The 27,316-nt window shown below is 42.9% G+C and overlaps 1 protein-coding gene across 1 annotated transcript in view; it reads right to left on the reverse strand.

The window, feature by feature from the left end:
- ADGB (androglobin) overlaps window positions 1-27,316 on the reverse strand; it is a 137,425-nt gene that overhangs the window by 21,773 nt on the left and 88,336 nt on the right. Inside the window, exons 27-29 of the mRNA XM_063308924.1 lie at window positions 20,703-20,887; window positions 6,968-7,161; window positions 4,452-4,563 (exon numbers count right to left, since the gene is read on the reverse strand). Of these exons, the coding sequence (XP_063164994.1) occupies window positions 4,452-4,563; window positions 6,968-7,161; window positions 20,703-20,887 (491 nt within the window). The remainder of the gene's footprint in view (window positions 1-4,451; window positions 4,564-6,967; window positions 7,162-20,702; window positions 20,888-27,316) is intronic.

The following is a 27,316-nucleotide window of genomic DNA, read 5'->3' on the forward strand; positions in this document are numbered from 1 at the left end:
TAAAATTTATATTTTTTTCTCCATTAATTTAAAAATGTCAAAAAATGATCTACATGCTCTGTTCTAGCTAGCTAAACTACACAATAACAATTTACTGCAGATGGCACTGTTGCCTTATATTATGAAATAAGAAATGCTAAGATTTGAAGCAGACATTTCCTATTAAAGCACAATGTTCTAGAAATTACAAGTAAAGTACATTTGGGTAGACATTTGGTTTGACTTCAATCACATTCTTATTTTCCTGACAGTTTGTTTCAGTTCTTTTCTGCATTATTTTAAGTATTTTGCAACAAAATTAAAATGTATACATGAATAGGCATATGCATTTTCATGCACATTGCTCTCAATACATTTATTCCCAACTGTGCATACTTTCTAAACTTATCTGGCTTCATTATAATATGTTTTTGTGTACATTTCTCTTTAATTTTCATTAATTTACCTGCTTATACACAGAATGTACATGTTAGGGTTGTGTGACTTTCTTGGTTTTCTTTGTCCTCTCAACTTATTCACTCTTCCTTCATATGTTCATTTTGTGATTTGAACCTTATTCATTCTACCTGACCAAACCATCTCAATGTACTTCCTTGATACTAATCACTCACATTTGCATTCAATTCATATTCATTCAGCATTCATTCATTTCCTATCTCTTCTTGTTTTACCACACACATTTAGATACCCCATTCTCACCGCACTAAGTTTACTTTTATGTTTCTCCTAACATAACCAACTCTTTTATATAACAAACCTGGCAGAATCATGATCTTATTCACAGCATTTTTTTTCTTTTTATCACAATGATTCCTTGCAACAAACCTTATACTACTTTTCTACCAACATTTGCATATCTTAAAATCTCTCCATTCATTTCCCCATCTTCCCCAAGGTACACAAATTTAGCTATTTGCTCTAGTTTTTTGCCATTTATATATAACTTGTCAAAACAAAACTACCTCAGTCTTATTAATTTTCAGATCTATGCTCCTCATTGCATAATACAATCTATGTAATGTTTGCTGCAAATCACTCAGGTTCTCAACCAACACATTCACACCCCCAAACAGCATACCTGTAACATCACCCAAGCATGTTTTACATATTTATTCATAAATATATTAAACAACCAAGAGAATATTAACTATCTTTTCCTTAGTCCCTGCTCAACGTTGAACCATATAGTAACCATTTATTCTCATGCATGCTCTATTCCATTATGTACCATTTTAACACATTCAGCAACCAACATCCAATTCCATATTCATGTACAACATTCCATAATTCAACCCTATTCACTTTACGTTTTCTCTAAATAAAAAAACGTATAAGAAACTTTTTGTTCACATTTATTTCTGAATGACCTATTGAGAGGCAAAAATGTGGTCTGCGCATACTCTGCCTGGCAGAAAGCCACACTGCATTTCCTAAATTGCAATGCATTCCCCAAATGCAATATGCATTCACTCTGCTGGAAGTCCCTTGTTATTTATACCTTTTGATCCACTTTGAAAATAATTGCTTCTGGACTTTCGGTGGGGAACATGGCTGATTGAACAGCTGTGTCCACAAGCTCCGCGGACAGAACTGACAACACAGTGCTTTTTTTGGGCTCAGGCAAGTTTTTACCTGAAGCCCAGAGCTTTTTCATGAATAAAGAAAAAGTTCAGAATCATCTCATCTGCTTTCCAAAATGCTGTCTTGTAGCCAGAGAATCACAAACAGCATTCGCGACGATCCAGTAAGAGACGACGGGAGGTGGGGATGTCACCATTTCCAACCTGTGCTGTAGCCTTAAAGGGACATTAGGTCAAGCTGCCCATTTCTAAATCACCCAATTTATATATTTTTTAAAGTTTTTGTACCCTAAGAGAGGCTTTCTACAGTAAGAAAAAGCAGATTCTCTTGGTGCTTATCGTTGTCTGGATTAAATTTTTAAAATCTTTTAAAATTTTGGCTTGCTTTCCCATTTAAAGATTAAGGAGAACTGAGAATAAATAATTGGCTCCCTGTTATTATTTTTGTACTGAATTTGAAGGATTTAATATTTTCCTACACATTGAATTTGCTGTTTTGAGTCCCCAGCCTTCTGTTCATTTTCCCTGAGAGCTGCTTGTTAGCACACTTTCTCTTGTTTCAATTTCATTTGGAAGCTTTTCACTAACTCATTAACTGTGTGAGTCAAGTATCTAGGGGGCTCCATAATGTACTGCCTGAAACATGGAGGATTTCAAGGAGATTTTCTCAGAGTTCTGTTGTGAGCTTAAGCAGACCTTCAAAGAGACCTTTTCAGATTGCGGTCAGGCTATTCTGCAGAATATTCGGGACATTGGGGAAGATATTATTTCTAAAGTGTGTCATCTGGCTGAAGATGTTATGGAAGAAGATGAAGATTTTGGCAAGGATGGAGACATTTCTACTGACAGCAAGACTGAAGTAATGCCAGGTGAAGACTACATTTTGGTGCTGAAGGGGTTAAAGCAACAGTCTGAGCTGCAAATTACAAAGAGAGTTGTTTTTCTGAGGGAATGTTATGGTTTTCTGAGGGAATGTTATGGGAGAGAAGAAAATTTGTTTTGTGGGACTTTTTCTGCTGAGAAGTTTGAGTTTTTAAGGGGGGGGCAGTCGGGCTGTTTGTTTTTTGTAAGAAAAATGCCTTGTATGTAATGGGAAGATATGTAAAAGTCTTGATATATTTTGAAGTGGGGTAAAAATTTAAGAATGTGTAATTGGATTGATAATGAGGCTATTATAATTTCATTTCTTTTTAATGATTTGGATTAAGATTTACTGGACTTTTTTAAAGGTTTGTTTGATTTGTAAGATTCATAAGGTATCTACAAGGTATAATAATAATTGCTTGTTTTTTTAGGTTTAATAGGGTTAAGATTGCTGTAGTATTATTAATTATAAAGTAGACAATTTATATGTTTTAATAATTTGATTTTTATTATAGTGGACAGAAAGATATAGAATAGTGGTAAGAAGGAAATAATTAAATAAATGTTTTTGGGGGGAGGGAAGTTGATATATGTATATATATGGAAGGAGCAATTGCATTAGTGATTTATATATGTGCTGATGGAAGGATTTATAGAAATAATGTAACCTTGGTTTGATATAGAGTAAGGGATCGATTATGGAAATTGCTGTATATTCTTGTTGAAAATTGGAAGTCACTTCTTTATGTAATCTTCAATTTTTTTTTCTTGTTTCACACTTTTTTAGTTTTTCTTTTTTTCTTTTTGTAGTTTTTATCTTTGTTTCAAACTTAATTAAAATTCTTTAAAAAAAAAGAAAATAATTGCTTCCATCAAAATTGTTTGCCACTTTTAAGCTCAACTAGTTCTTGCTGTCTTTGGCTCATTCTATGCAATATCTTTTTCTCTATTCTTTATAGAAAACATTTCTCTTTTTTTGCAGCAATTATTTTCTTATTTGCAATTTTCCCCAATCCACAGCCTCTTTCATTTCATCATTCCACCAACCCTCCTTTTTTATATTTCCCACTAACATAACTCTTTTCATTCTATTCCAAGCAGCTCATGCATCCTCTTTTCTTCTGTCTACTTAATATTTCTTCAGTTGAAAGATTAATCTATCTTTTAATATGATTTTATTCAGGATTTGTGCTTTTTCTTCTTGCAATCTTTCTACTTTTACTTCTTTCCTTTTCTTCCATGTCAATTTTCCTTCAAGATCCAATCTTGACACTACCATAAGCTTAGGTAAAGGTAAAGGTTTCCCTTGACATTAAGTCCAGTCGCGTCCGCCTCTAGGGGGTGGTGCTCATCTCTGTTTCAAAGCCAAAGAGCCGGCGTTTGTCTGTAGACACTTCCGTAGTCATATGGTCAGCATGACTACACAGAATGCCATTACCTGCCCGCTGAAGTGGTACCTATTAATCTACTCACATTTGCATGTTTTCGAATTGCTAGGTTGGCAGGAACTGGGACTAGCAATGGGAGCTCACCCCGTCATGCGGATTCGAACCGCCGACCTTCCGATCGGCAAGCTCAGCAGCTCAGCGGTTTAATCTGCAGGGCCACCGCGTCCCTTACCATAAGCTTATCCACATACATTTACAACATCTGCTCATTCCAAGAATGGATGCTTTAATTCTGCTCCCTCATTTGAGAGGTGAGTGGGGTGGATTGGGTGGGCAGTATTTCTTCATGAGTTCCATCACTTTGGAGCATGTGATTTGTAATTATGACTGGATGATAGGGTATCATTCGTTATTATTACCTGATGCCATTTATTTATTTTGTTTTTATTCACTGTTAGTTGTGTTTTTATTACTCTTGTGTAAACTGCTGAGAGTCACACTGGAAGGTAGTGATATATTGAAAATAAATGAATAAATAAAACTTATTAAGAAATAATTAGTTATAACTACTATGACAGTTTTCATCAGGACAGAATAAATACCTAACACAGTGACTTACCTTTGATTTCATTTTTTTCTAATTCTTTCAGTGCCTGAACAAATATCATTTGACTTTCAGTAAGTGGCCAACTATTATATAACACTGAAGCTTGTATAATATATTTGTGGGTCTGTAAATTTGAAACACAGTAATTACTATTCCATATATAGAGTCCCTCTTTGGGGGGAGATAGGAGGTAACAAAATTTGAATAATAAATAAATATATAGAGTTACTAGTTTAAATCAATAACATCCTCCTTGATTGCTATTTTAAAGCATCATGGCATCAGAAAATGGAAGGAAAGAAGAGCTAAAATAGATATGTTTGGTGAATTTGATTATGGCAAATTTATATAAAAACAAAAAAATCTGGTCTGTCAACTTAATACATCAGTGGGAACCTTTACTTGATTTTGCAATTCTTTAATGTTAATACTATTCTTGGTAGTTCCACTGTATAACATCATAATCCACTGTAAAACATCCATGCTAAGGTATAAGCAATGTGAAATCTAGGCTATAACATAAAAATAAATAAATAAAAATTCATGGTAATTAAACTTTAAAGCCTTAGCAAAAAGCCAAAATCAATACATTAAATCTCATAAAATTCTTTAATAATCATACTAAAGGTAAAGGTAAAGGTTTCCCTTGACGTAAAGTCCAGTCGTGTCCGACTCTAGGGGGCGGTGCTCATCTCCGTTTCAAAGCCTTGGAGCCGGCGTTGTCCATAGGACACTTCCGGGTCATGTGGCCAGCATGACTCACGGAACGCCGTTACCTTCCCGCCGAAGCAGTACCAATTAATCTACTCACATTTGCATGTTTTCGAACTGCTTGGTGTGCAGAAGCTGGGACGAGCAACGGGAGCTCACCCCGCCGCGCGGTTTCGAACCGCCAACCTTCCGATCGACAGCTCAGCGGTTTAACCCGCAGCGCCACCGCGTCCCTCCAATAATCATACTAGAATCACACAAATCAATATTTTAATTACATAGAATATGGCATTCCATTAAAATTCAGTCTTTATTGATTTTCAGATTAGAAACGGGTTGAGGTATCATCAGTATGCTGATGATACCCAATTATACATCTCTATCCCGGGGGAGGTAAGTGATGCAGTGACTGCCCCTTCTCAGTGCCTGGGGGCTGTGGGGGTCTGGATGGGGAACAACAGGCTTCAACTGAACCCTGGTAAGATGGAGTGGCTGTGGATTGATGGTGCTTCATCTTCCGGGAAATTGTCATCTTTAGTTCTGGATGGGGTTACACTGCCCCAGACAGACTCAGTGTGTAATCTGGGGGTTCTCCTGGACTCACGACTCCTGCTCGAAGAGCAGATGGCAGTCGTGGCCAGGAGGGCCTTTGCTCAACTTTGGGTTGTGCACCAGTTACGCCCATTCCTGGATCAAGAAGCCCTCCGAACAGTCACTCACGCCCTGGTTATCTCCCATATAGACTACTGCAATGTGCTCTACATGGGGCTACCCTTGAAGAGTATCTGGAAGCTTCAGCTGGTCCAGAATGAAGCCGCGCGGGCTATTTTTGGTGCCCCTAGGTCGGCACATATAACACCATTGCTACGCGAGTTGCACTGGGTGCCAGTTTGCTTCTGGGTCCAATTCAAGGTGTTGGTTATTACCTTTAAAGTGCTACATGGCATGGGGCCAGGTTACCTGAGGGACCATCTCATCCCCATTACATCGGCCCACCCCACCTAATCATCCAGAGTGGGCATGTTGCGGACCCCATCCATAAGAGAATTTCATCTAGCGGGGTCCAGGAAACGGGCCTTCTCTGTAGTGGCTCCCGCTCTCTGGAATATCTTGCCCCTGGATGTTAAGCAGGCCCCCTCACTTCTGACCTTCCGGAAGGCCCTGAAGACCTGGTTCTGCCGTCTCGCCTGGGGCAGGAAAGTGAATAACCATTCTTGGGGGTGGCTCACACCCTAAAGTCCCTCCCACCAGCCTGAATTTTATACCTTTCTTGGATTTTATTTATTTACTATATTTTATTATACTGTTTTATGTGATTTTAATGTTTATATTTTGTGCTGGATTTTACTGTAAACCGCCCAGAGTCCCTCTTTTGGGGTAGATGGGTGGTGGCTAAATTTGAGCAATAAATAAATAAATAAATAATGTTGATAAAGCCCACAATTTAATATATACATTTGAATAAGTTCAGAAAATAAACCTGTTTTGCAAATCATGTGGAAATGAAATCAAATGGCATTATTGCTAAAATAAGCAAAAAGATTTAGCCATCCCTTGGGAAAAAGCAAAGAGCTTGGAAGGATTGAAAAGGAGGAACAGTTTTAAAACTGTACAACTATATGCAAAACTCATGTGTGGAAATCAGGCTTGCTTTCTTTGTAGCAAGATTTTGTCATGCTTGTGAGAAAATCTCAGGAGTCACAAAATGTCGAGTCATCTTGTGTAGCTTGGTGAAACATGCATAACAGATTTTGGATAAAATGTTTATTCCACTATAAAAGAATTTAGGGTTCTCCATATTAATTCACATCTCTCACCTGTTGAAGCACAGTTTCATCAATGGTAGGAAGAATAGTAATTTCTTCTTCTGTTGAAACTGTACCTTCCTGTGATGCCTTAGCTGAAGACTTAACATTCTTCTGAGCTGCTACTGTACCTTTTTTCTTAGGGGCTACAACTTCAGCTTCTTTTTTGGGTACGTTTTGAACTACACCACCTTTACTTGATGTTGCTGACGAAAGGAAGAAAAATTTTAAAGAGGATTTAAATGAGTATAATTTCTGAATAATGTTGTATCATTCAGTATGTATTGTAGAAAAATCCCTTTCTTACTGATCTATTAGTTGATTCCTTTTAGCATTTACATTACATCTGTCATATATTTTATTGTATAAAAAGGTTTATACAATATGGCAAAAAGAATAGTAAAGTGTAGAAAAAAGTATTTTTTGAAAGCTAAAATTCATGTTCAAATGATTGGGAAAATATTTTTCCCAAAATATTTTTGGGAAGTGGACAGGATACTCAGAACAGTAAATGTCATCACTTGTCATCTAGACCCATGTCCCTCCTGGATGGTGAAGACAGCTCGGGAGGTGACGTGTGGTTGGGTCCAGGCGATGGTCAATACATCCTTGAGGGAGGGGGTGTTCCCAACTGCCTTTAAGGAGGTGTTGGTACAACCCCTCCTCAAGAAACCATCGCTGGACCCTACAGTGCTCGATAATTTTTGCCCATTCTCCCACCTCCCCTTTTTGGGGAAGGTGATTGAGAAAGTGGTGGCATTACAGCTCCAGAGGGCTCTGGAGGAAATGGATTATCTAGACCCCTTTCAGTCAGGTTTCAGGCCTGGATATGGGATGGAAACGGCATTGGTCGCACTTATGGATGATCTTTGGCGGGAACCGGATGGGGGTAGTACATCCATCCTTGCTCTTCTTGACCTCTCAGCGGCTTTTGATACCATCGACCATGGTATCCTTTTGGGTTGGCTCAGGGAGTTGGGGGTGGGCGGTGTGGTTCTGCACTGGTTCACCTCCTTCCTCCAGGGCCAGTCCCAACGGTGGTGATAGGGGGTGAGAGATCCGACCCTCAACCCCTCCTTTGTGGGGTGCTGCAGGGTTTGGTTCTCTCTCTTCTCCTATTTAACATCTACATGAAACCACTGGGTGAGATCATCCGTCACCATGGGATGTGGTATCATCAGTACACTGATGATACTCAATTGTATATCTCCATCCCGGGTGAAGTAAGTGATGCTGTGACTACCCCCTCTGAGTGTCTGGGGACTGTGGGGGTCTGGATGAAGAACAACAGGCTTCAGCTGAACCCTGGTAAGACGGAGCGGCTGTGGGTTAAGGGCTCTGCCATTTCCGGGACTTTGTCATCTTTGGTTCTGGATGGGGTTGCACTGCCCTAGACAGACCTCAGTGCGTAACTTGGGGGTCCTCGTGGACTCACGGCTCCTGCTCAAAGAGCAGGTGGCAGCCGTGGCCAGAAGGGCCTTTGCAAGCTGCGTGTTGTGCACCAGTTATGCCCTTTCCTGCATTGGGAGGCCCTTCGGACAGTCACTCATGCCCTTGTTATCTCCCATATAGACTACTGCAATGCACTCTACATGGGGCTACCCTTGAAAGAGTACCTGGAAGCTTTAGCTGGTCCAGAATGTGGCCGCGTGGGCTATTTTTGGCACCCCTAGAAGGGCGCATATAACACCTTTGCTTTGCGAGCTGCACTGGATACCAGTTTGCTTCCGGGTCCAATTCAAGATGTTGGTTATCACCTTTAAAGCCTACATGGCATGGGACTGGGTTACCTGAGGGACCGCCTCATCCCTGCTTCATCAGCCCATCCCACCCGCTCATGCAGAGAGGACATGTTGTGGACCCCATCGGTAAGAGAATTCCATCTGGCGGGGTCCAGGAGGCAGGCCTTCTCTGCAGTAGCACCCGCCCTCTGGAACATCTTGCCCCCAGAGGTGAGATTAGCTCCATTGCTCCTAGCCTTCCGGAGGGAATTGAAGACCTGGCTCTGCCATTGGGCTTGGGGCAGGGAGGAGAATAATCATACTTGGGGTTGGCTAGTGCTTTGAAGTGCCCCTCCTACACAAGGACTGAATGAGATCATAGCCATTGGGATTTTATTATATTAGGTAGTTTAAAAAATTGTTTTAGCCTATTTTTATATTGGAATTTTATTGTATAGTTATTGTTTTATGCTGTGAACCGCCCAGAGTCCCTCTGTTTGGAGGAGATGGGAGGTGACAAATGTGATAAATAAATAAATAAATAAATAAATTTTAAAATCTTAACTTGGAATTTGGAAATATACACCAAAATATATGCCATGTAAAGATTCTACCACTGTTTGTACTTGCTCTTTCCGATGGACTCTAGGCCCTTAGGTACTAAAATAAAAATAAATAAGCAATACAAAAATATTAAATCATTGACTATAGAGATAACTCCATCTATATACCGTTTAAAAGATATAACCAAAAATCAAGGCACATCTTCCCTAGCAGCCAACATCTGATAAGCAGAAAACAGCACCAGAAAACAATCAAGGAAGAAACAATACCCAAATCAAGAAATAATCAAGGAAAAAACCAAAGAGCAAGCTACTATATATAAACAACCAGCAAACTCCACTCCCTCAAGCATGATTATTACCTATTCTGGTAATGAAACATCTGCAGAAAAACAACCAAGCTCAGAGAACACCAAGTACCCATAATTAAGACTAACATTGGTGGCAATAACTCCATAGTCAATCACCAAAAGCTTTACAGAAGAGCTAGATTTTTACCAGCTTCCAGAAAATGGGGTTCATCCTCACCTCAGCAGGTAGGCTGTTTCATAAGAGGGAAGACCTCACAGAGAACAGCTCCTTCTGCTGCACCTCCTGTTAGTTGGAGATCTTTAGCAGATGCTCTTGGCCATCTTGATCAGGTGGCCAAACTCTATCTGGGAGAGTCAGCTTCTTAAATACCCTTAAATACCTATATCTGAACCATATAGGCCTTTAGAGATAAAAGCCCCATGTAGTATGAAATATAGTAATCTAAATGGGACATGGTAAGGGCACAAGCAACTGTTCTCAATGCATCATATTCCAGGCAAGTCTGCAACTGGTATACCAGCCAAAGCTGATCAAAGCCCACATGGCCATGACTTTTACCTGCTCTTCTAGTATAAGTTGTGAATCCATGACTTTTAGATTACAAGCCTGTTCTCTCTGGGGGTGAACAATTTCATCAATGGTCAAAGTTAGATCTGGCTTCTGAGTTAACAGCAGTCTTGCTTCGGTTGAGTCTGAGCCTGTTTCTCCCCATCCAAATCCTGATAACCCCAAGGCACTGGGTTAGAACTTCTATCATATCTCCAACTGGGCCTGGGGTGGAGATACCCAGCATACTGATGATACTTCATCCCAAACCAGCAGAAGACTTCTCAGAGAGGCTTCATGCAGATGCTAAACACAACAGAAGATAGGACTGAACTCTGGCACAACCCTGTAACAGAGTACCCAAGGGCTTGACCTCTCCATTTCCCTAACACCACTGATGGGACCTGCCTGCTTAGGCAACAATCAGCTCCAATACCTTGCTGTAGTCCAGAAAGATACTGTGGTCAACAGTATTGAAGACTGCAGGAGATCTATGTATGGTATATGGGAATGACCTTGGGAGACAGGAGGAAGAGCTGCAGCCTAGACACTGGTCTGATAAAATCTGAGCCCAAAGGAGGAGGGGTGGTGAAAGCATCTCAGAAGGGACCCTCTCTAGTTTTGGAGAAAGTAAAAGTGAGGGACGGGAGGGGTACTTTCAGACTTGCAAGATTCTGTTAATGTAACCTTACAATTTACAATTTAAATTTAAATTTTACAATTTAGGATCAGACTAGAGAGATTAGGGAAGATCCACAGATCAGTTAGATATGAGCTCACTAATATCAGAACATGTTGGGGAAGGGGGCTGTGGCAGTTCAGGGATGGGAACAAAGTCGTGACCAGAAACCACGTGAAAAGGGGTTTGTCCGGTACTTTGATGTACAGCATTATTGTAAGCAACTTCAGCAAAAGGCAACAATTCCACCCAATCGTCCTGATGGTAGTTAATGTATGCTCTAAGGAACTGTTTGAGAGTAGCATTTAAAATCTCAGTAGAACCGTCAGTCTGCGGATGGGACAATGTGGACAGTGCCTGTTTAGTGCCAATCAATTTTAAAAATGATTTCCAAAATTGGGAAGTAAACTGTGTGCCACGGTCCGAAATTAAGTGGGAGGGGCTACCGTGGAGCCGGTAGATGTGCTGGAAAAATAGGCGCGCTAATTGTGGGGCTGAAGGAATGGATGCACATGGAATGAAATGAGCTTACTTAGAGAAAAAATCCTTTACAACCCAAATGAGAGTTTTCTTCTGACTGGGTGGCAGGTCCACAATGAAATCCATGGAAATCTGGTCCGAGGGGCGAGACGGGCTGGCCACTGGCTGTAAAAGCCCCTGTGGTTTCCCCCCTTTACGTTTGGACATGGCACAAACAGGACAGGAAGCAACATAGTCTTTAACATCACGTCTTAAGGTTGGCCACCAAAATTGGCAGCGAACCAAATGCAAGGTTTTAACAAAACCAAAGTGTCCAGCAAGTTTATCATCATGGGAATGCCGCAAAACATCAGCTCTTAAAGTTTCAGGCACATAAAGACAGTGTTCCACCCAAGCAAGACCATCTTCAAAAGAAACATTGTCTCTATTAGCTAGCAACCAAGTATCAGATTTCAGTGCCTGGAGAAAGTCTTTTTGTAACTGACAAGGAACTTGCACTTTCTGCTTCCCAGACTGTGCTGGGGACAGGGGTGCTTGCGCACGGCTCTGGCTCTGAGTTACAGCAGCCAAGCCCAGTTGTGGTTTAGTGAGAACAGTTCCAACCACATCAGCCACCTGGTCATGATCCTGAGGTAAACATGACAAAGCATCGGCCAGAAAGTTTTTCTTTCCCGGAATGTATTTTAACTGGAAGTTAAAGCGACTGAAAAATTGAGCCCAGCAAATTTGTTTAGGGCTGAGATGTTGCGGGGTGCGGAGGGCTTCCAAATTCCTGTGATCAGTCCAAACCTCGAAAGGGCATTTGGCGCTTTCAAGGAGATGGCACCAAATTTCTAAAGCTGCCTTTACTGCAAAAGCCTCCTTTTCCCAAACATGCCAGTGGTGTTCTGTTTCAGAAAATTTCCTGGATAGATAAGCACAGGGTTTCAGACGATTTTCTGAATCCCTTTGTAACAAAATAGCCCCAATTGAGGAGTCAGAAGCATCGACTTGAACCACAAAGGGGTGTTCAGGATCAGGGTGCTGCAGAATAGGCTCAGCAGTGAAAAGAGTTTTCAACTTCTCAAAAGCTGCCTGGCATTCAGGCGTCCAATTCAGCACCGCCCCAGCGTTTTTTACTTTGCGTGTCTCACCCAAGCCCTTGGTACGGAGTAAATCAGTGAGGGGCAGAGCAATCTCAGCGAACCCCTAGATAAATTGCCTATAGAAATTACTGAAATGTAGAAAATTTTGTAATTGCCTCCAGGAGCGGGGACACTCCCAACTCAGAATCGCCTGAATTTTTGCAGGGTCCATTTCTATACCCCAGTCAGACACTCAATAGCCCAGATAGTCAAGTTGTTTTTTGTGAAACTCATATTTGGAAAGTTTGGCATAGAGTTTGGCATCTCTAAGTTTGCGTAACACCTGTCTGAGGAGGCGTTCGTGTTCCTCTTCGGTTTCAGTGTAAATGAGAACATCATCTAAATAAACCAGGACCCCTTTAAATAAATGATCATGTAATACTTCATTAATCAATTGCATGAATACTCCAGGCGCCCCTGCCAACCCAAAAGGGAGAACTTTCTATTGAAACGATCCTAGTGGGCAATTAAAAGCAGTCTTCCACTCATCACCAGCTTTTATGTGAATGCGAAAGTAGGCTTCGCGAAGATCAAGCTTGGAGAAAATCTTGCCCTTCGACAAATGAGCTAACATGTCCTTCATGAGGGGAAGAGGGTACTTGTTGACAATAGAGACTGAATTTAACCCTCGATAGTCTGTACAGAGCCGAAGCATGCCATCTTTCTTTTCCCGGAATAACACAGGAGCCCCAACTGGGGAATTGGCAGGTTCAATAAATCCCCTTGATAGATTTTTGTCAATGAAGTCCTGTAGCGCCTCAAGCTCCTTCTGAGTCATCGGATAAATTTTTGGCTTGGGCAATTGAGCATTGGGGACCAACTCTATTGCACAGTCAGTTTTCTGGTGAGGGGGTAACTGATCTGCTTCCATCTCCCCAAATACATCTGCAAATTCTTGATATTGAGCAGGCAAGCCTTCTAAATGTGGCAAGTCAGGGTGTGGCGTGGTGCCCTTCCAACCCCCACACGGGCAACTATCTCCACTGTAGGAGCTTGGTAAAATCCATCTTTAAAAGTCACAGTTCTGTGCTCCCAATTTATATAGGGGCTTCAATAGGTCAGTCACGGGATCCCCAGGATTACCAAGGGATTGCCAACAGGGGCTACAACAAATTTCAAAGTCTCATGGTGGCTGCCTATTTTCATTGCCACAGTTCCAGTGAAATGGGTTGCTGCCCCCCAACCCCCGCTGCTGAACCATCCAGCTGTGTGAAGATCAAAGGACACTGGAGGGGAAAACTTGGCAGTTCCAAAGCGGCAACCAAATCAGGGTGAATTAAACACCTGGAACACCCAGAGTCAACTAAAGCCCACACCTCGGTAGATCTTGTGTGGGAACTCAATTTCACTTTAACTGCTAAAGTGGGACAGTCAGCACTCACCATAGCATCTTTGCGCCCCTCCTCTTCCACCTGCCCGCTGGTGCCCTTCATGGCAGGTGGCTGGCATTTCCCGCCAGCTCCTTAATTTCATCTTCAGCGTCTCCTGAAAAGTAGATTAATTCTTCAGCGTTGGCTGTCCCTTTGGCCTCTGTCATTTGCTGTGAAGCAGGGGGCAATTTGGCTGGTGGCTTCCCCGCTCGATCTCTGGCTTTGGCTTTCATGCAATCAGCTGCTCGATGGCCCCCCTTTCCGCATCAGAGACACTGACCTCTCACGTAGCACCAATCTCTTTCCTCATCCTAGGCTCTGTGGCTTGGCCGGACAGTAGTTGCAGCACTTCGGGGTCCTCTCATGGTGGCGTGTGGTTTTTCGGATTTTCTAGTTTGCAGGAAGGTATGCTTGGCATTCTCAGCCTTCCCTGCCAGACAGATCCAGTCGTACAATGACTCGGGGTCGTCTCTACCCAACGCCCAGTGCAGGACGTCTTGGTTGAGTCCCTCTTTAAAAAGCTCTATTAGAGATGACTCAGACCAGTCAGTGATTTTACCAGCCAGAGCTTTAAACTCTAGAGCATAATCTGCTACTGACATTTGGCCCTGGGTAAGATCCTTCAGCGCCTTCTCAGCTCTTGCCTTGGCCAGAGGATCTTCAAAATGCAGTTTTAACACCCAGATGAAATCATCAAAATAATCAAGTGCAGGGGAGTTAGCATCATGTAATTTAACACACCAGTCAGCTGCTCAACCCTTCAGCTTGGTGGCAATGGCATTTATCTTAGACTCTTCGGAAGGGAAGCATGCCCCAAACTCTCTCATATAACTCTTAGCATTAGTCAAAAAGAAAGATAACTTTGTTGGATTCCCATCAAATTTGACAGAAAAGTCTCTCACTCTGCCTCTGGCTGGAGTGGACCCAGTAGGTGCTTGAGTGTTTTGGCCCCAGGCTACGATAGCTTTACCTTTATGGGGTGGGAATACTGATGGCCAGGCTCTGCGGGGTGGAATTCGTCCTGGAACTGTCTCCGGCCCCGTTCTGCTGGTGGTCTAGATGGGAGGATGGGGGATGGTTGCGGAAGGCTGGGATCTCCTCCGTGTCTCCCCTGTCCCTCCATTGACAGAGACAAGTTTTTTAACATGAACTCTATCCATTCCATTTTGGCTTCCATCACTCTTAGTCTCTCAGGGGTTTGAGAGTCCCTTCTCCTTCGAGTGCCTGGTTTCCTCTCAGTCAACACTGTAGTAGATTCTTTGTCTGGGGTTAGTGGGAACCGATACTTCCAGGATGTCCCCGACGTCCCTGGTTGGGGGTCCCCCACTTCATCCAAGATGATCAACTCGGTGAGCGATTCACTTGGTGCTGGTTGCTTTGGTTCTTCCCCATTGTCGGATTCTTCCAAATCAGAATCGGAAATTGATTCATCCTTTGACAGGTCTCAGGATTCTGAAGGTTCTGTGGTGAGGTTTAGCTCTCCGCTTTTGACCATCGACTCGGGCATCAAGCTAGCCATTTCCTCGAGTCCCCCAGTTGTGGATTTTGACTCAGCCATCATTAACTATTTTCCCTCACAAGAAACTAATCTTGGTAGGAGCTAATGGTATAATTTTGGGATTCTCAGCTTTATGTAAGGATTGCCTATTCTAATGGATATCAGACTCATAAGCAGGGTTTCAAAGATACCTGATTTATTGAAGAATAGTATGGAGGATTGCAAAGAAAGCTGAGAATGATGAAAGCGCGGCAAATTCAAACTAAAAACGCTCGGTGCAAACGAAATCCCTCCCCCCATAGAATCTTCTCAAGTCCACAATCCCAGGTGCTCCTAACGGTTTCTTATGGTCTGCGGGAAAAGTCCTTGAACAGAGAAAATAACCCAAACACATTCCATTGTCCTGATTTCACATACAGAGCTTGGTACAAGGTCTCACAGCAGCTCCCTCCCAAACAGAAATGCGCATCAGCACCATGGCATGTGAAACGTTACAATGTATAAGCTACATTGAAACAGTGAACATGACACCTAATGAATATGCAGTGGAGGTGAAGAATAGATTTAAGGGACTAGTTTTAGTAGATAGGGTCCCAGAAGAACTATGGACAGAGGTTCGCAACATTGTTCAGGAGGCGGCAACAAAATACATCCCAAAGAAAGAGAAAACCAAGAAGGCAAAATGGCTGTCTCCTGAGACACTAGGAGTAGCCCAAGAAAGAAGGAAAGCAAAAGGCAATGCAAAATTCCAGAGGTTAGCCAGAAGAGATAAGGAATTATTTTTAAACAAGCAATGCGCGGAAGTGGAAGAAGACAATAGAATAGGAAGGACAAGAGACCTCTTCCAGAAAATTAGAAACACTGGAGGTAAATCCCAGGCAAAAATGGGTATGATCAAAAACAAAGATGACAAGGACCTAACAGAAGAAAAAGAGATCAAAAAAAGGTGGCAAGATTATATGGAAGACCTGTATAGGAAGGATAATTAGCACTTCCTGGGGGTGGTTGCTGCTGTAGTGCCCTCCCTATTGAATGAGAGCTTTTCACCACAAGGGTCATATATTTATTTATTTATAATATTTATATTGTAATTTATGTTTTATGGTTTTAATTTGTTATTGTGTTGTAAACCACCCAGAGTCCCCCTTGGGGGAAATGGGTGGTGACAGAAATTTGAAATATAAATAAATAAATAATATCGGGGATAGCTTTGACAATGTGGTCAATGAGTTAGAGCCAGACATCCTGAAGAGTGAGGTTGATTGGGCCTTAAGAAGCACTGCTAATAACAAGGCAGCAGGAGACAACGGCATCCCAGCTGAACTGTTCAAAATCTTGTGAGATGATGCTGTCAAGGTAATGCATGCTATATGCCAGCAAATTTGGAAAACACAAGAATGGCCATCAGATTGGAAGAAATCAACTTATATCCCCACACCAAAAAATGGAAACACTAAAGAATGCTCACACTATTGAACAGTGGCACTTATTTCACATGCCAGTAAGGTAATGCTCAAGATCCTGCAAGGTAGACTCCAACAATTCATGGAGAATTGCCAGATGTACAAGCTGGGTTTAGAAAAGGCAGAGGAACTAGAGACCAAATTGCCAATATCCGCTGGATAATGGAAAAAGCCAGGGAGTTTCAGAAAAACATCTGTTTCTGTTTTACTGACTATTCTAAAGCCTTTGACTGTGTGGACCATAACAAATTGTGGCAAGTTCTTAGTGGTATGGGGGTACCAAGTCATCTTGTCTGCCTCCTGAGGAATCTGTATAACCACCAAGTGGCAACGGAAGAACAGACCACAGAACAACGGACTGGTTTAAGATTGGGAAAGGAGTGCAGCAGGGTTGTATACTCTCACCCTACCTATTCAACTTGTATGCAGAACACATCATGAGAAGTGCTGGGCTGGATGAATCCAAGGCTGGGGTTAAGATCGCTGGAAGAAACATTAACAATCTCAGATATGCAGATGACACCACTTTGATTGCTGAAAGCGAGGAGGAACTGAGGAGCCTCATGACGAAGGTGAAAGAAGAAAGTGCAAAAGCTGGATTGCCGTTAAACCTCAAAAAAACCAAGATTATAGCAACCAGCTTGATTGATAACTGGCAAATAGAGGGAGAAAACGTACAGGGAATGACAGACACTGACTGCAGCCAGGAAATCAGAAGATGTTTAATTCTTGGGATGAGAGCAATGACAAATCTTGATAAAATAGTTAACAGCAGAGACGTCACACTGACAACAAAGGCCCGCATAGTTAAAGCAATGGTGTTCCCAGTATTAACATATGGCTGTGAGAGATGGACCATAAGGAAGGCTGAGAGAAGGAAGATAGATGCTTTTGAACTGTGGTGTTGGAGGAAAATTCTGAGAGTGCCTTGGACTGCAAGAAGATCAAACCAGTCCATACTCCAGGAAATAAAGCCAGACTGCTCACTTGAGGGAATGATATTCAAGGCAAAACTGAAGTACTTTGGCCACATAATGAGAAGACAGGATACCCTGGAGAAGATGCTGATGCTAGGGAGAGTGGAAGGCAAAAGGAAGAGGGGCCGACCAAGGGTAAGATGGATGGATGACATTCTAGAGGTGATGGATTCAACCTTGGGGGAGCTGGAGGTGGTGACAACCAACAGGAAGCTCTGGTGTGGGCTGATCCATGAAGTCACGAAGAGTCAGAAGCGACTGAATGAATAAACAACAAACCCTACAATAAAGATAGAGCTAGTACTCTTGGTTGTGCTTCTTGTCTTGTCACAGGGCTAATAGTCTAGGAGGTTAAGGATTATGTCCCTATCCAAGTCCCACCACAACATCCATGAAAGCAACCAATGCAGTTTCCATCCTATGCCCATGACTGAAATCTGGTTGCTAAAAGGTCTGGATAATCTGTATCTTCCAGTGTCCATTATAATTGCAGGCCCACCACTTTCGCAATATGTTTCCCACAAAAAAGGATGTTTCACATAAGATGGTAGTTATCCATTACCATTGGATCCATGAATAGCTTCATGAAGAGCAGGTGAACCAGCACTTCTTTCAGGGGTGCTGGAACCTCTCCGTTTCACTCAGAGAAGCATTGACTACTGCCTGAATTTAACAATCAGTCCTGTCCTTAGCTGCTTTAACCAGCCAGATGGAGTAGGGCTCCAATTACAAGTGGAGGAGCTGAAATCACAGAGATTGTGTCCACTTCTTTGAGATCCACTGACTCAGAACATCCCAGGTAACATCAAAACTTCAGTCAACTGAATAGATTCTGTCCATTCAGCTTCCAACTCCAATTTCGACTGATTGTGAGCAATTGACTGAATAGATTCTGTTCATTCAGCTTCCAACTCCAATTTCGACTGATTGTAAGCAATTTTATCCAAATTTGCAGCTTACATTAATTGGTTCTCCCACCTCATCTTTCCATAATAGGGTCCAGGACATTTAGTAGTGTAGTTGGCTGATATTCCAGATGAAATAAACACAAATTTCAGCTTATACCCATGTCCAGTCACACCTGCTTGTTTTCCATTAGCATCATCCAGGCGACTCTTCATTTCCTGAAACACCTTGGAAGACTAAGGAATTGTTCATGGTCAATGGGAGTGGAAAGGATGTGCAAGGGCAATACTGTCCAGCACCCTCATTGACTTTGTGTTCCAGAGCCTAACAAGGCACTCAACCGAGCTGCCCTCCAGGTTGTTAGAAAAATCCCCAAGCACTGTCTAAAAACCCTTTAGACCCAACAGACATCCAGAAAGGCTGTCAGTGGGCCCCTACTCCCTGTGGAGATGGACAGATAATGGGGTCACTTCCCATTATTATGAGGAAGTGATCTGTTCCTGACAAGAGACTGATGGAAGTATCTCCCAACACCAGATCACGTCTCATCTGCTCCAAGGTAAAAGTGAGACCTAAAGTGTGTCTAACTGTATGTATTGGGCTTGTCCTTTGAGTGGACAAACCTAATGTTGTCATAGGGGCAATGGCTAACCCCAGATATTAGAGCTTAAAATAACCTAGTACTAACATCTCGAGCAAATTGATATTCACCTCTGGAATGAGATCAAGCAGCTTGGGATACTCTCATGCAACTAGGAGGACAGCACAATAGTAGCCCTTCCCAGGACTAAATAATAATTTCTGTAATGGTCCTCCACCCTTCAGTAATTGTCCTACTCCGTCCTGTATGTTTCAGGGTCTGTTTATTACAGACAAATCTGGCATTTAAAAATATCAGCCTAAGCCCAAGATCTCCAGCACTCTGAATACCTGGCTCCAGAGTTGAGAAGGCATATATACTGTGCCACTATACATAAAGAAGGGCCTCTGACAATGATCTTGATCAAGAAGGTGGCCTATATGAAGACAAACATTCCCAAGCTATGAGGGAAATATATGTTCAATGATTCACTTTTTTAAAGGGTTGTGATCTCATTGGTCTTTATTCATATCTCAAAACTCTTTATTCTACTGGAACGAAAGGCAAGTAAAACAGGTTTCTTTGAAGAAATGCTTGAAAAAAATGTACCACTATAGATTACTTTGGGGTTATCAAACTATAAGTCAGGGAGATGCCAGCAATTTAGAGCAAGGATTATACTTTTTTTATGTTTTACCTTAGTAGCATTGCCCAAGAAGAATGGGAATGTTGTCAAAACTTGCTCTTTTGCTTTTCAATTTACCTGCACAAGACCAAGGACCAGCTGTGATATCACAAAGTTTGAGAACCGTTCTGATATATAGATTTAAATTAAAATGATTAAAATTTGATATATTTATTTCTTGCCCACCCAAACCTCATCTGGGGTGGGGGAGGTGTCACACAAATTCATTTATAATTTTAGAGAGTTGTAGTACTGAAACATTTGAGAAGTGCTGGATTACTGGATTATGGTCATCATTGAGTTTCCTTTTGTCTATCATTCTTCAATTTTTAGTGCTTGATGACACAATATTATGGATTGGATTTTGTGGAAATGTTGATTAATCGGAGTTCTCAAGATGCTCCAGCTAACTGAAAGGTGAAGAATATGGTTTTAGCTGATTTGCCATACATGGTGCAGAGCTGTCCCTTACACTATTCAGTAAGATCCCCCATTTTTCTGGAGCTGATTTGGGGATATGTAAGATTGCAAAAAGAGGAGCCAATTATTTATGTGACTGAAACAGCATCAGGCACTAACTTCCTATATGAGACAACTAGGTTACATGGCAAGTTCCTTGTAAGCTAGCAGTATGGAATCACTGTGGGAAACCACTTCTAGCCATTAACAGTGCCTTATAAAACATATTAACAGTGCCTTATAAAACACTGATGAGCTACCATGCTTTGCAGCAGGAGACATAACAAATCAAATTCTTAGTGCAAACATTACTGACATAGAAACATACATTAAACTGTAGTCCAGATTATCAATCATCGTCTAGCAAAAATGCAGAATACTTACACAGGCTACTTAAAGCTCTTTCAGTAGATATGAAATGAAATGCAGGAATGATAGCATGACCCTTCCCAGTAGAGCTCGCCATCTCCTCCTCAGAATCCAAAACTTGTAGTTTAATTATAGTATCCAATTTAGAAGTCTGTACCTGCACAGTAGCAATAAGTGGTATTGTAACTTTTACTGAGTATCTAAAGGGAAAAAATTGAGACAGATAATAAATAGTGTCATATGTAATTCTCTTCAGCGAGTCAAAGTTCTAAAAACATTACAGTTTTTAAGCCCTGTGAAAATAAGGTTTGAGTTATTATATGCATTTAGAAAAACTTACTTGCTGCTATACAAACGAATAAGACACCAAAGTTAGAGTATCATAGTGAAAGTGGTGTTAATATTTAAAAGTGTCTCAAAAGAAAGTGAAAGGCTATTTGTTATACATTAGTAGTAACATGTCAGTGAGATTGAACAACAGAATTAGTAAGTGCACTGAATAGCTTTTCCCAATTTGGTTCCCATCTGATGTTTTGTACTATGTCTCCAATAATCCCCCCAAAGTACAACCAATGGCTGGGATATGGGAGTCAGTCCAACATACACCAAGGGCACCAGATTAAGGAAGGCTGTCTTGAATAGTTTCTGCCCAATAAGCTGGTTTCAGGGGAATCTCAACCGGTGTCCCACAGCTTCCATGATCTTCACAGAATTTTAGTTTTTCTGTTTTTCATAGAGCTTCAGTTTTCTTATATTAGGTGTGATCTATACATGTGGAATAGAGTGAAACTGTAAGAATCTGGCTGCTGATAGGAAATAAAATTTCTGAATGATCTGCACAGAAAAAAAGGTAACTAGCCTATAAGCCCATCACTCTAGTTTTTATTTATAGTGTAAACTTCATACTCTCACCTGTAATCTGAAATAGCTCAGTCCGTCCTGTTTCCTCTTGGCCATAAGGCTATGGCATACTAGTGGGCCTCCCTTTTCCTTTTGTGCATTTATTCATCATATGTTTATCTGTCCAATAACAAAAACTGTCCACTGGAAAGCTATTCTTGTATTCACGTTGCCTTCCAATATTGCCTGATCTAAACAAATACCTTCAGCAAAGGATCGTTACCTTGTCGTGGTGCTGGAGCTTGAGCACCTCAATGATGCCATGAGCTAAACCGTGAAGGGCCACCCAAGACGGGAAGGTCATGACAGAGAGGTCAGACTAAATGCAATCCCTGGGGAAGGTAATGGCAACCCACCCCAGTATTCTTGCCATGAAAACTAAATGGATCAGTACAATCAGGGATATGTCGGTATACCATCGGAAGATGAGACCCCCAGGTCGGAAGATGGTCAAAATGCTACTGGGGAGGAACAGAGGATGAGTTCAACTAGCCCCAGATGTGATGACGCAGCTAGCTCAAAGCCGAAGGATGGCTAGCGGCCAACGGTGCTGGTGGTGAACAGCGAATCCAATGTTCTAAGGATCAACACACCATTGGAACCTGGAATGTAAGATCTATGAGCCAGGGCAAATTGGATGTGGTTATTGGTGAGATGTCAAGATTCAAGATAGACATTTTGGGCGTCAGTGAACTGAAATGGACTGGAATGGGCCACTTCACATCAAATGACCACCAGATCTACTCCATTTCTTCTGTGGACCACAGAAGAAATGGAGTAGCCTTCATAATTAATAGTAAAGCGGCTAAAGCAGTGCTTGGATACAATCCAAAAAATGATAGAATGATCTCAATTCGAATTCAGGGCAAGCCATCTAACATCACAGTGATCCAAATATACGCCCCAACCACAGATGCTGAAGAAGCTGAAGTAGAGCAGTTCTATGAGGATCTGCAGCACCTACTGGACAACACGCCTAAAAGAGACATTATTTTCATCACGGGAGACTGGAATGCTAAGGTGGACAGTCAAATGACACCTGGAATTACAGGTAAGCATGGCCTGGGAGAACAAAATGAAGCAGGACATAGGCTGATAGAATTTTGCCAAGACTACTCACTCTGCATAACAAACACTCTCTTCCAACAACCTAAGAGACGGCTTTATACATGGACTTCACCAGATGGACAACACCAAAATCAGATTGACTACATACTGTGCAGCCAAAGGTGGCGGACATCTATACAGTCGGTAAATACAAGACCTGGAGCTGACTGTAGTTCAGATCACAAACTTCTTCTTGCACAATTTAGGATCAGGCTAAAGAGATTAGGGAAGACCCACAGATCAGCTAGATATGAGCTCACTAATATTCCTAAGGAATATGCAGTGGAGATGAAGAATCGATTTAAGGGACTGGACTTAGTAGATAGGGTCCCGGAAGAACTATGGACAGAAGTTCGCAACATTGTTCAGGAGGCGGCAACAAAATACATCCCAAAGAAAGAGAAAACCAAGAAGGCAAAATGGCTGTCTGCTGAGACACTAGAAGTAGCCCAAGAAAGAAGGAAAGCAAAAGGCAACAGTGATAGGGGGAGATATGCTCAATTAAATGCAAAATTCCAGAGGTTAGCCAGAAGAGATAAGGAATTATTTTTAAACAAGCAATGCACGTAAGTGGAAGAAGACAATAGAATAGGAAGGACAAGAGACCTCTTCCAGAAAATTAGAAACATCGGAGGTAAATTCCAGGCAAAAATGTGCATGATCAAAAACAAAGATGGCAAGGACCTAACAGAAGAAGAAGAGATCAAGAAAAGGTGGCAAGAATATACAGAAGACCTGTATAGGAAGGATAACAATATCAGGGATAGCTTTGACGGTGTGGTTAGTGAGCTAGAGCCAGACATCCTGAAGAGTGAGGTTGAGTGGGCCTTAAGAAGCATTGCTAATAACAAGGCAGCAGGGGACAACGGCATCCCAGCTGAACTGTTCAAAATCTTGTGAGATGATGCTGTCAAGGTAATGCATGCTATATGCCAGCAAAACTGGAAAACACAAGAATGGCCATCAGATTGGAAAAAATCAACTTATATCCCCATACCAAAAAAGGGGAACACTAAAGAATGTTCAAACTATTGAACAGTGGCACTCATTTCACATGCCAGTAAGGTAATGCTCAAGATCCTGCAAGGTAGACTTCAGCAATTCATGGAGCAAGAATTGCCAGATATACAAGCTGGGTTTAGAAAAGGCAGAGGAACTAGGGACCAAATTGCCAATATCCGCTGGATAATGGAAAAAGCCAGGGAGTTTCAGAAAAACATCTGTTTCTGTTTTATTGACTATTCTAAAGCCTTTGACCGTGTGGACCATAACAAATTGTGGCAAGTTCTTAGTGGTATGGGGATACCAAGTCATCTTGTCTGCCTCCTGAAGAATCTGTATAACGATCAAGTAGCAACAGTAACAACAGACCACGGAACAACGGACTGGTTTAAGATTGGGAAAGGAGTACGGCAGGGCTGTATCCTCTCACCCTACCTATTCAACTTGTATGCAGAACACATCATGCGACAAGCTGGGCTTGAGGAATCCAAGGCTGGAGTTAAAATCGCTGGAAGAAACATTAACAATCTCAGATATGCAGATGATACCACTTCGATGGCTGAAAGCGAAGAGGAACTGAGGAGCCTTATGATGAAGGTGAAAGAAGAAAGTGCAAAAGCTGGCTTGCAGCTAAACCTCAAAAAAACCAAGATTATGGCAACCAGCTTGATTGATAACTGGCAAATAGAGGGAGAAAATGTAGAAGCAGTGAAAGACTTTGTATTTCTAGGTGCGAAGATTACTGCGGATGCTGACTGCAGTCAGGAAATCAGAAGATGCTTAATCCTTGCGAGAAGAGCAATGACAAATCTTGATAAAATAGTTAAGAGCAGAGACATCACACTGACAACAAAGGTCCACATTGTTAAAGCAATGGTGTTCCCAGTAGTAACATATGGCTGCGAGAGCTGGACCATAAGGAAGGCTGAGAGAAGGAAGATAGATGCTTTGGAACTGTGGTGTTGGAGGAAAATTCTGAGAGTGCCTTGGACTGCAAGAAGATCAAACCAGTCCATCCTCCAGGAAATCAAGCCAGACTGCTCACTTGAGGGAATGATATTCAAGGCAAAACTGAAATACTTTGGCCACATAATGAGAAGACAGGACACCCTGGAGAAGATGCTGATGCTAGGGAGAGTGGAAGGCAAAGGAAGAGGGGCCGACCATGGGCAAGATGGATGGATGATATTCTAGAGGTGACAGACTCGTCCCTGGGGGAGCTGGGGGTGTTGATGACCGACAGGAAACTCTGGTGTTGTCATGTTCATCGTTCCAATGTTCTGAATACATCGTAACGTTTCGCATGTCACTTTCCTGATACGTCTTTGCAGAGTGGGGATTTCCAGCCGTGCCAGGCTGTAATCTCCTTACTGTAACTGTGGAATGTATGTTTGGGTTATGGAATGTCTTCAAGGTTACTTTCTCAGGCTGATGTGGGCAACCGTTGCTAACACCTGGGGGGTGGTGGTTGCTAAGCGGGAGCGAGGGTGGAACCGGGTTTGAAGCGAGGGTTTTTAGTTTGTATTTGGCGCGCTTTTGCTCATTCTCAGCTTTCTTTGTATTTGCACACTATTCTTTCAATAAATCAGTTTTCATTAAGAATCTGCTTGTGAGGCTGAGTATGTCAGAATAGGCAAACCTTACATAAAGCTGAGAATCCTAAAACTCTTACCACTAACCTCCTTCCAGTGTTACTGTGAGGAAATAAAGTTAGTGATGACTGAACCTACTTCCTGCTCGGGAGAGAGTGAGGATTCCAGCGTGGGGGAAAAGGATTCCATGAGGCAAAGAAGGGAAAGGACCCTCACGCCGGAGTTGGAGGAGCTGTCGGAGACCTCAGATGCCAGCTCAGCTACTGCGAAAGCGGTAAAGTCCAAGGTGGTCAGAAAGGATGAGGGAACCCGGTCCGGAACGCCCCAGGCATCTGGGAAGCCAAGGTATCCACTGTCCCCAGATGTAGCCATAAGGGTGAGGAGTGGGTCGGATGTCTCCGAGGCCAGTGAGAAATCACAGAGATTGGAAGCCAGGGTAAAGTCTCTAGAAGACATGATGGCAAGGATGTCATTTGCGAGGGGCAGCCAGGATAGAGGAAGAAGAGTATATCGTTACAGACGGTCATCCCCATCTGTTTCTCCCTCCCCCCCCGAGCGTGAGGAGGAAAGACCGGAGGAGGTACTGGGGGGGATCACCACCGCGCAGTCCCCAGCGGGCGTCCCCGTCGCCCCCGCGGTGGGCAGAGGATGCAGGGAGGGGATGAAGCAGAGATCGGAAGAAAAGTCCCAAAGTCGGAACTGCGAGTCCCCTCCCCCCTCGGGAGAAGAGGTCTCCAGAGCCCAGGAGGAGGGCCGGGAGGAAGGAGAGGAAGAGCAGCCCACAAAGAGCCAGGTATAGGGATTTCACTGTCAAGTTTGATGGGGATCCCACAAAACTGTCCTTCTTCCTGACTAATGTAAAAAGCTATATGGAGGAGTTTGGGAGGCTGTTTCCTTTGGAGAGGGCAAAGATAAACGCTGTAGCTACCAAACTGGAGGGGAGGGCAGCTGACTGGTTTGTCCAATTAACCGAGATGGATGCCCTGGAGTTGGATGATTTCAGAGACTTTCTGTGGGCGCTAAAAATGCATTTTGCTGACCCGTTAGCAAAAGAAAAGGCTAAGGTGGCTCTGAGGGAACTGATCCAAGGATCAAAGTCCGTGGCAGATTATGCCCTAGAATTCCAAGCCCTAGCGGCCAAGGTGGATGATTGGTCACCAACCACTCTAATAGAAATGTTCAAAGACGGGATGCGACCCGACTTACTGAGATGGGCGTTAGGAAGGGCAGATCCGCTCACCCTATATGACTGGATTCAACTAGCGGCGAATGTCGAGCAAGCCCAGGCTAGGTTTGCACAAACCAGGAGGGGTCCCAAGCAAATGGCCATGGCGAGGACGGCTAAACCACCGGCCACCACTGGCAGAGCGGGACGTACGGCCTGGCAGGAGGAGAGGGAGAGCCGTCTTGCGAAAGGGCAATGCCTGCGATGTGGGAAGGAGGGGCACCGAGCAGCGGCGTGCCCACAAAGGAAGACCGAGGAGTGTTTGGCAAAGCAGTCAGGGAAATCCCCCTCCGTGCCCAGGAAGATGAAGGCAGCGATGGCTGAAACCGAGGCTGAGAACGTTCCTTTCTATGGGGACAAAGGGGAGCTTGAGCCGTCTCAGCCGGCGGGAAACGCCAGCCACCTGCCCTAAGAGGTGCCGCTGGGCAGGTGGTAGAGGAGGGGCGTGACCACGCTTCGGTGAGTGGAAACTTCCCTACCCTGACCGTGAAGGTGAAATTGGGGTCATGGACACGGACTGTGGAAGTGTGGGCAATGGTTGATTCGGGGTGCTCACAGTGTTTAATGCACCCTGACGTGGTAGCTGCATTAGAGTTACCCACGTTCCCTTTGAAACGGCCCATGATCTTCACCCAATTAGATGGATCTACGGCGGGGGGGAAACCGGTGACTCACTCCACAGGGAAGGTGGCATTGCAAATGGGTAGCCACTGGGAGAAGCTGCCTTTTGTGGTAGCGCCTGTGGGGGGTCCATTTGTCATTTTGGGGATGCCTTGGTTTGTTCAGCAAAACCCACACATAAA

This window comes from Candoia aspera, chromosome 1 (assembly GCF_035149785.1).
Source record: "Candoia aspera isolate rCanAsp1 chromosome 1, rCanAsp1.hap2, whole genome shotgun sequence".
Classification (NCBI taxonomy): domain Eukaryota; kingdom Metazoa; phylum Chordata; class Lepidosauria; order Squamata; family Boidae; genus Candoia; species Candoia aspera.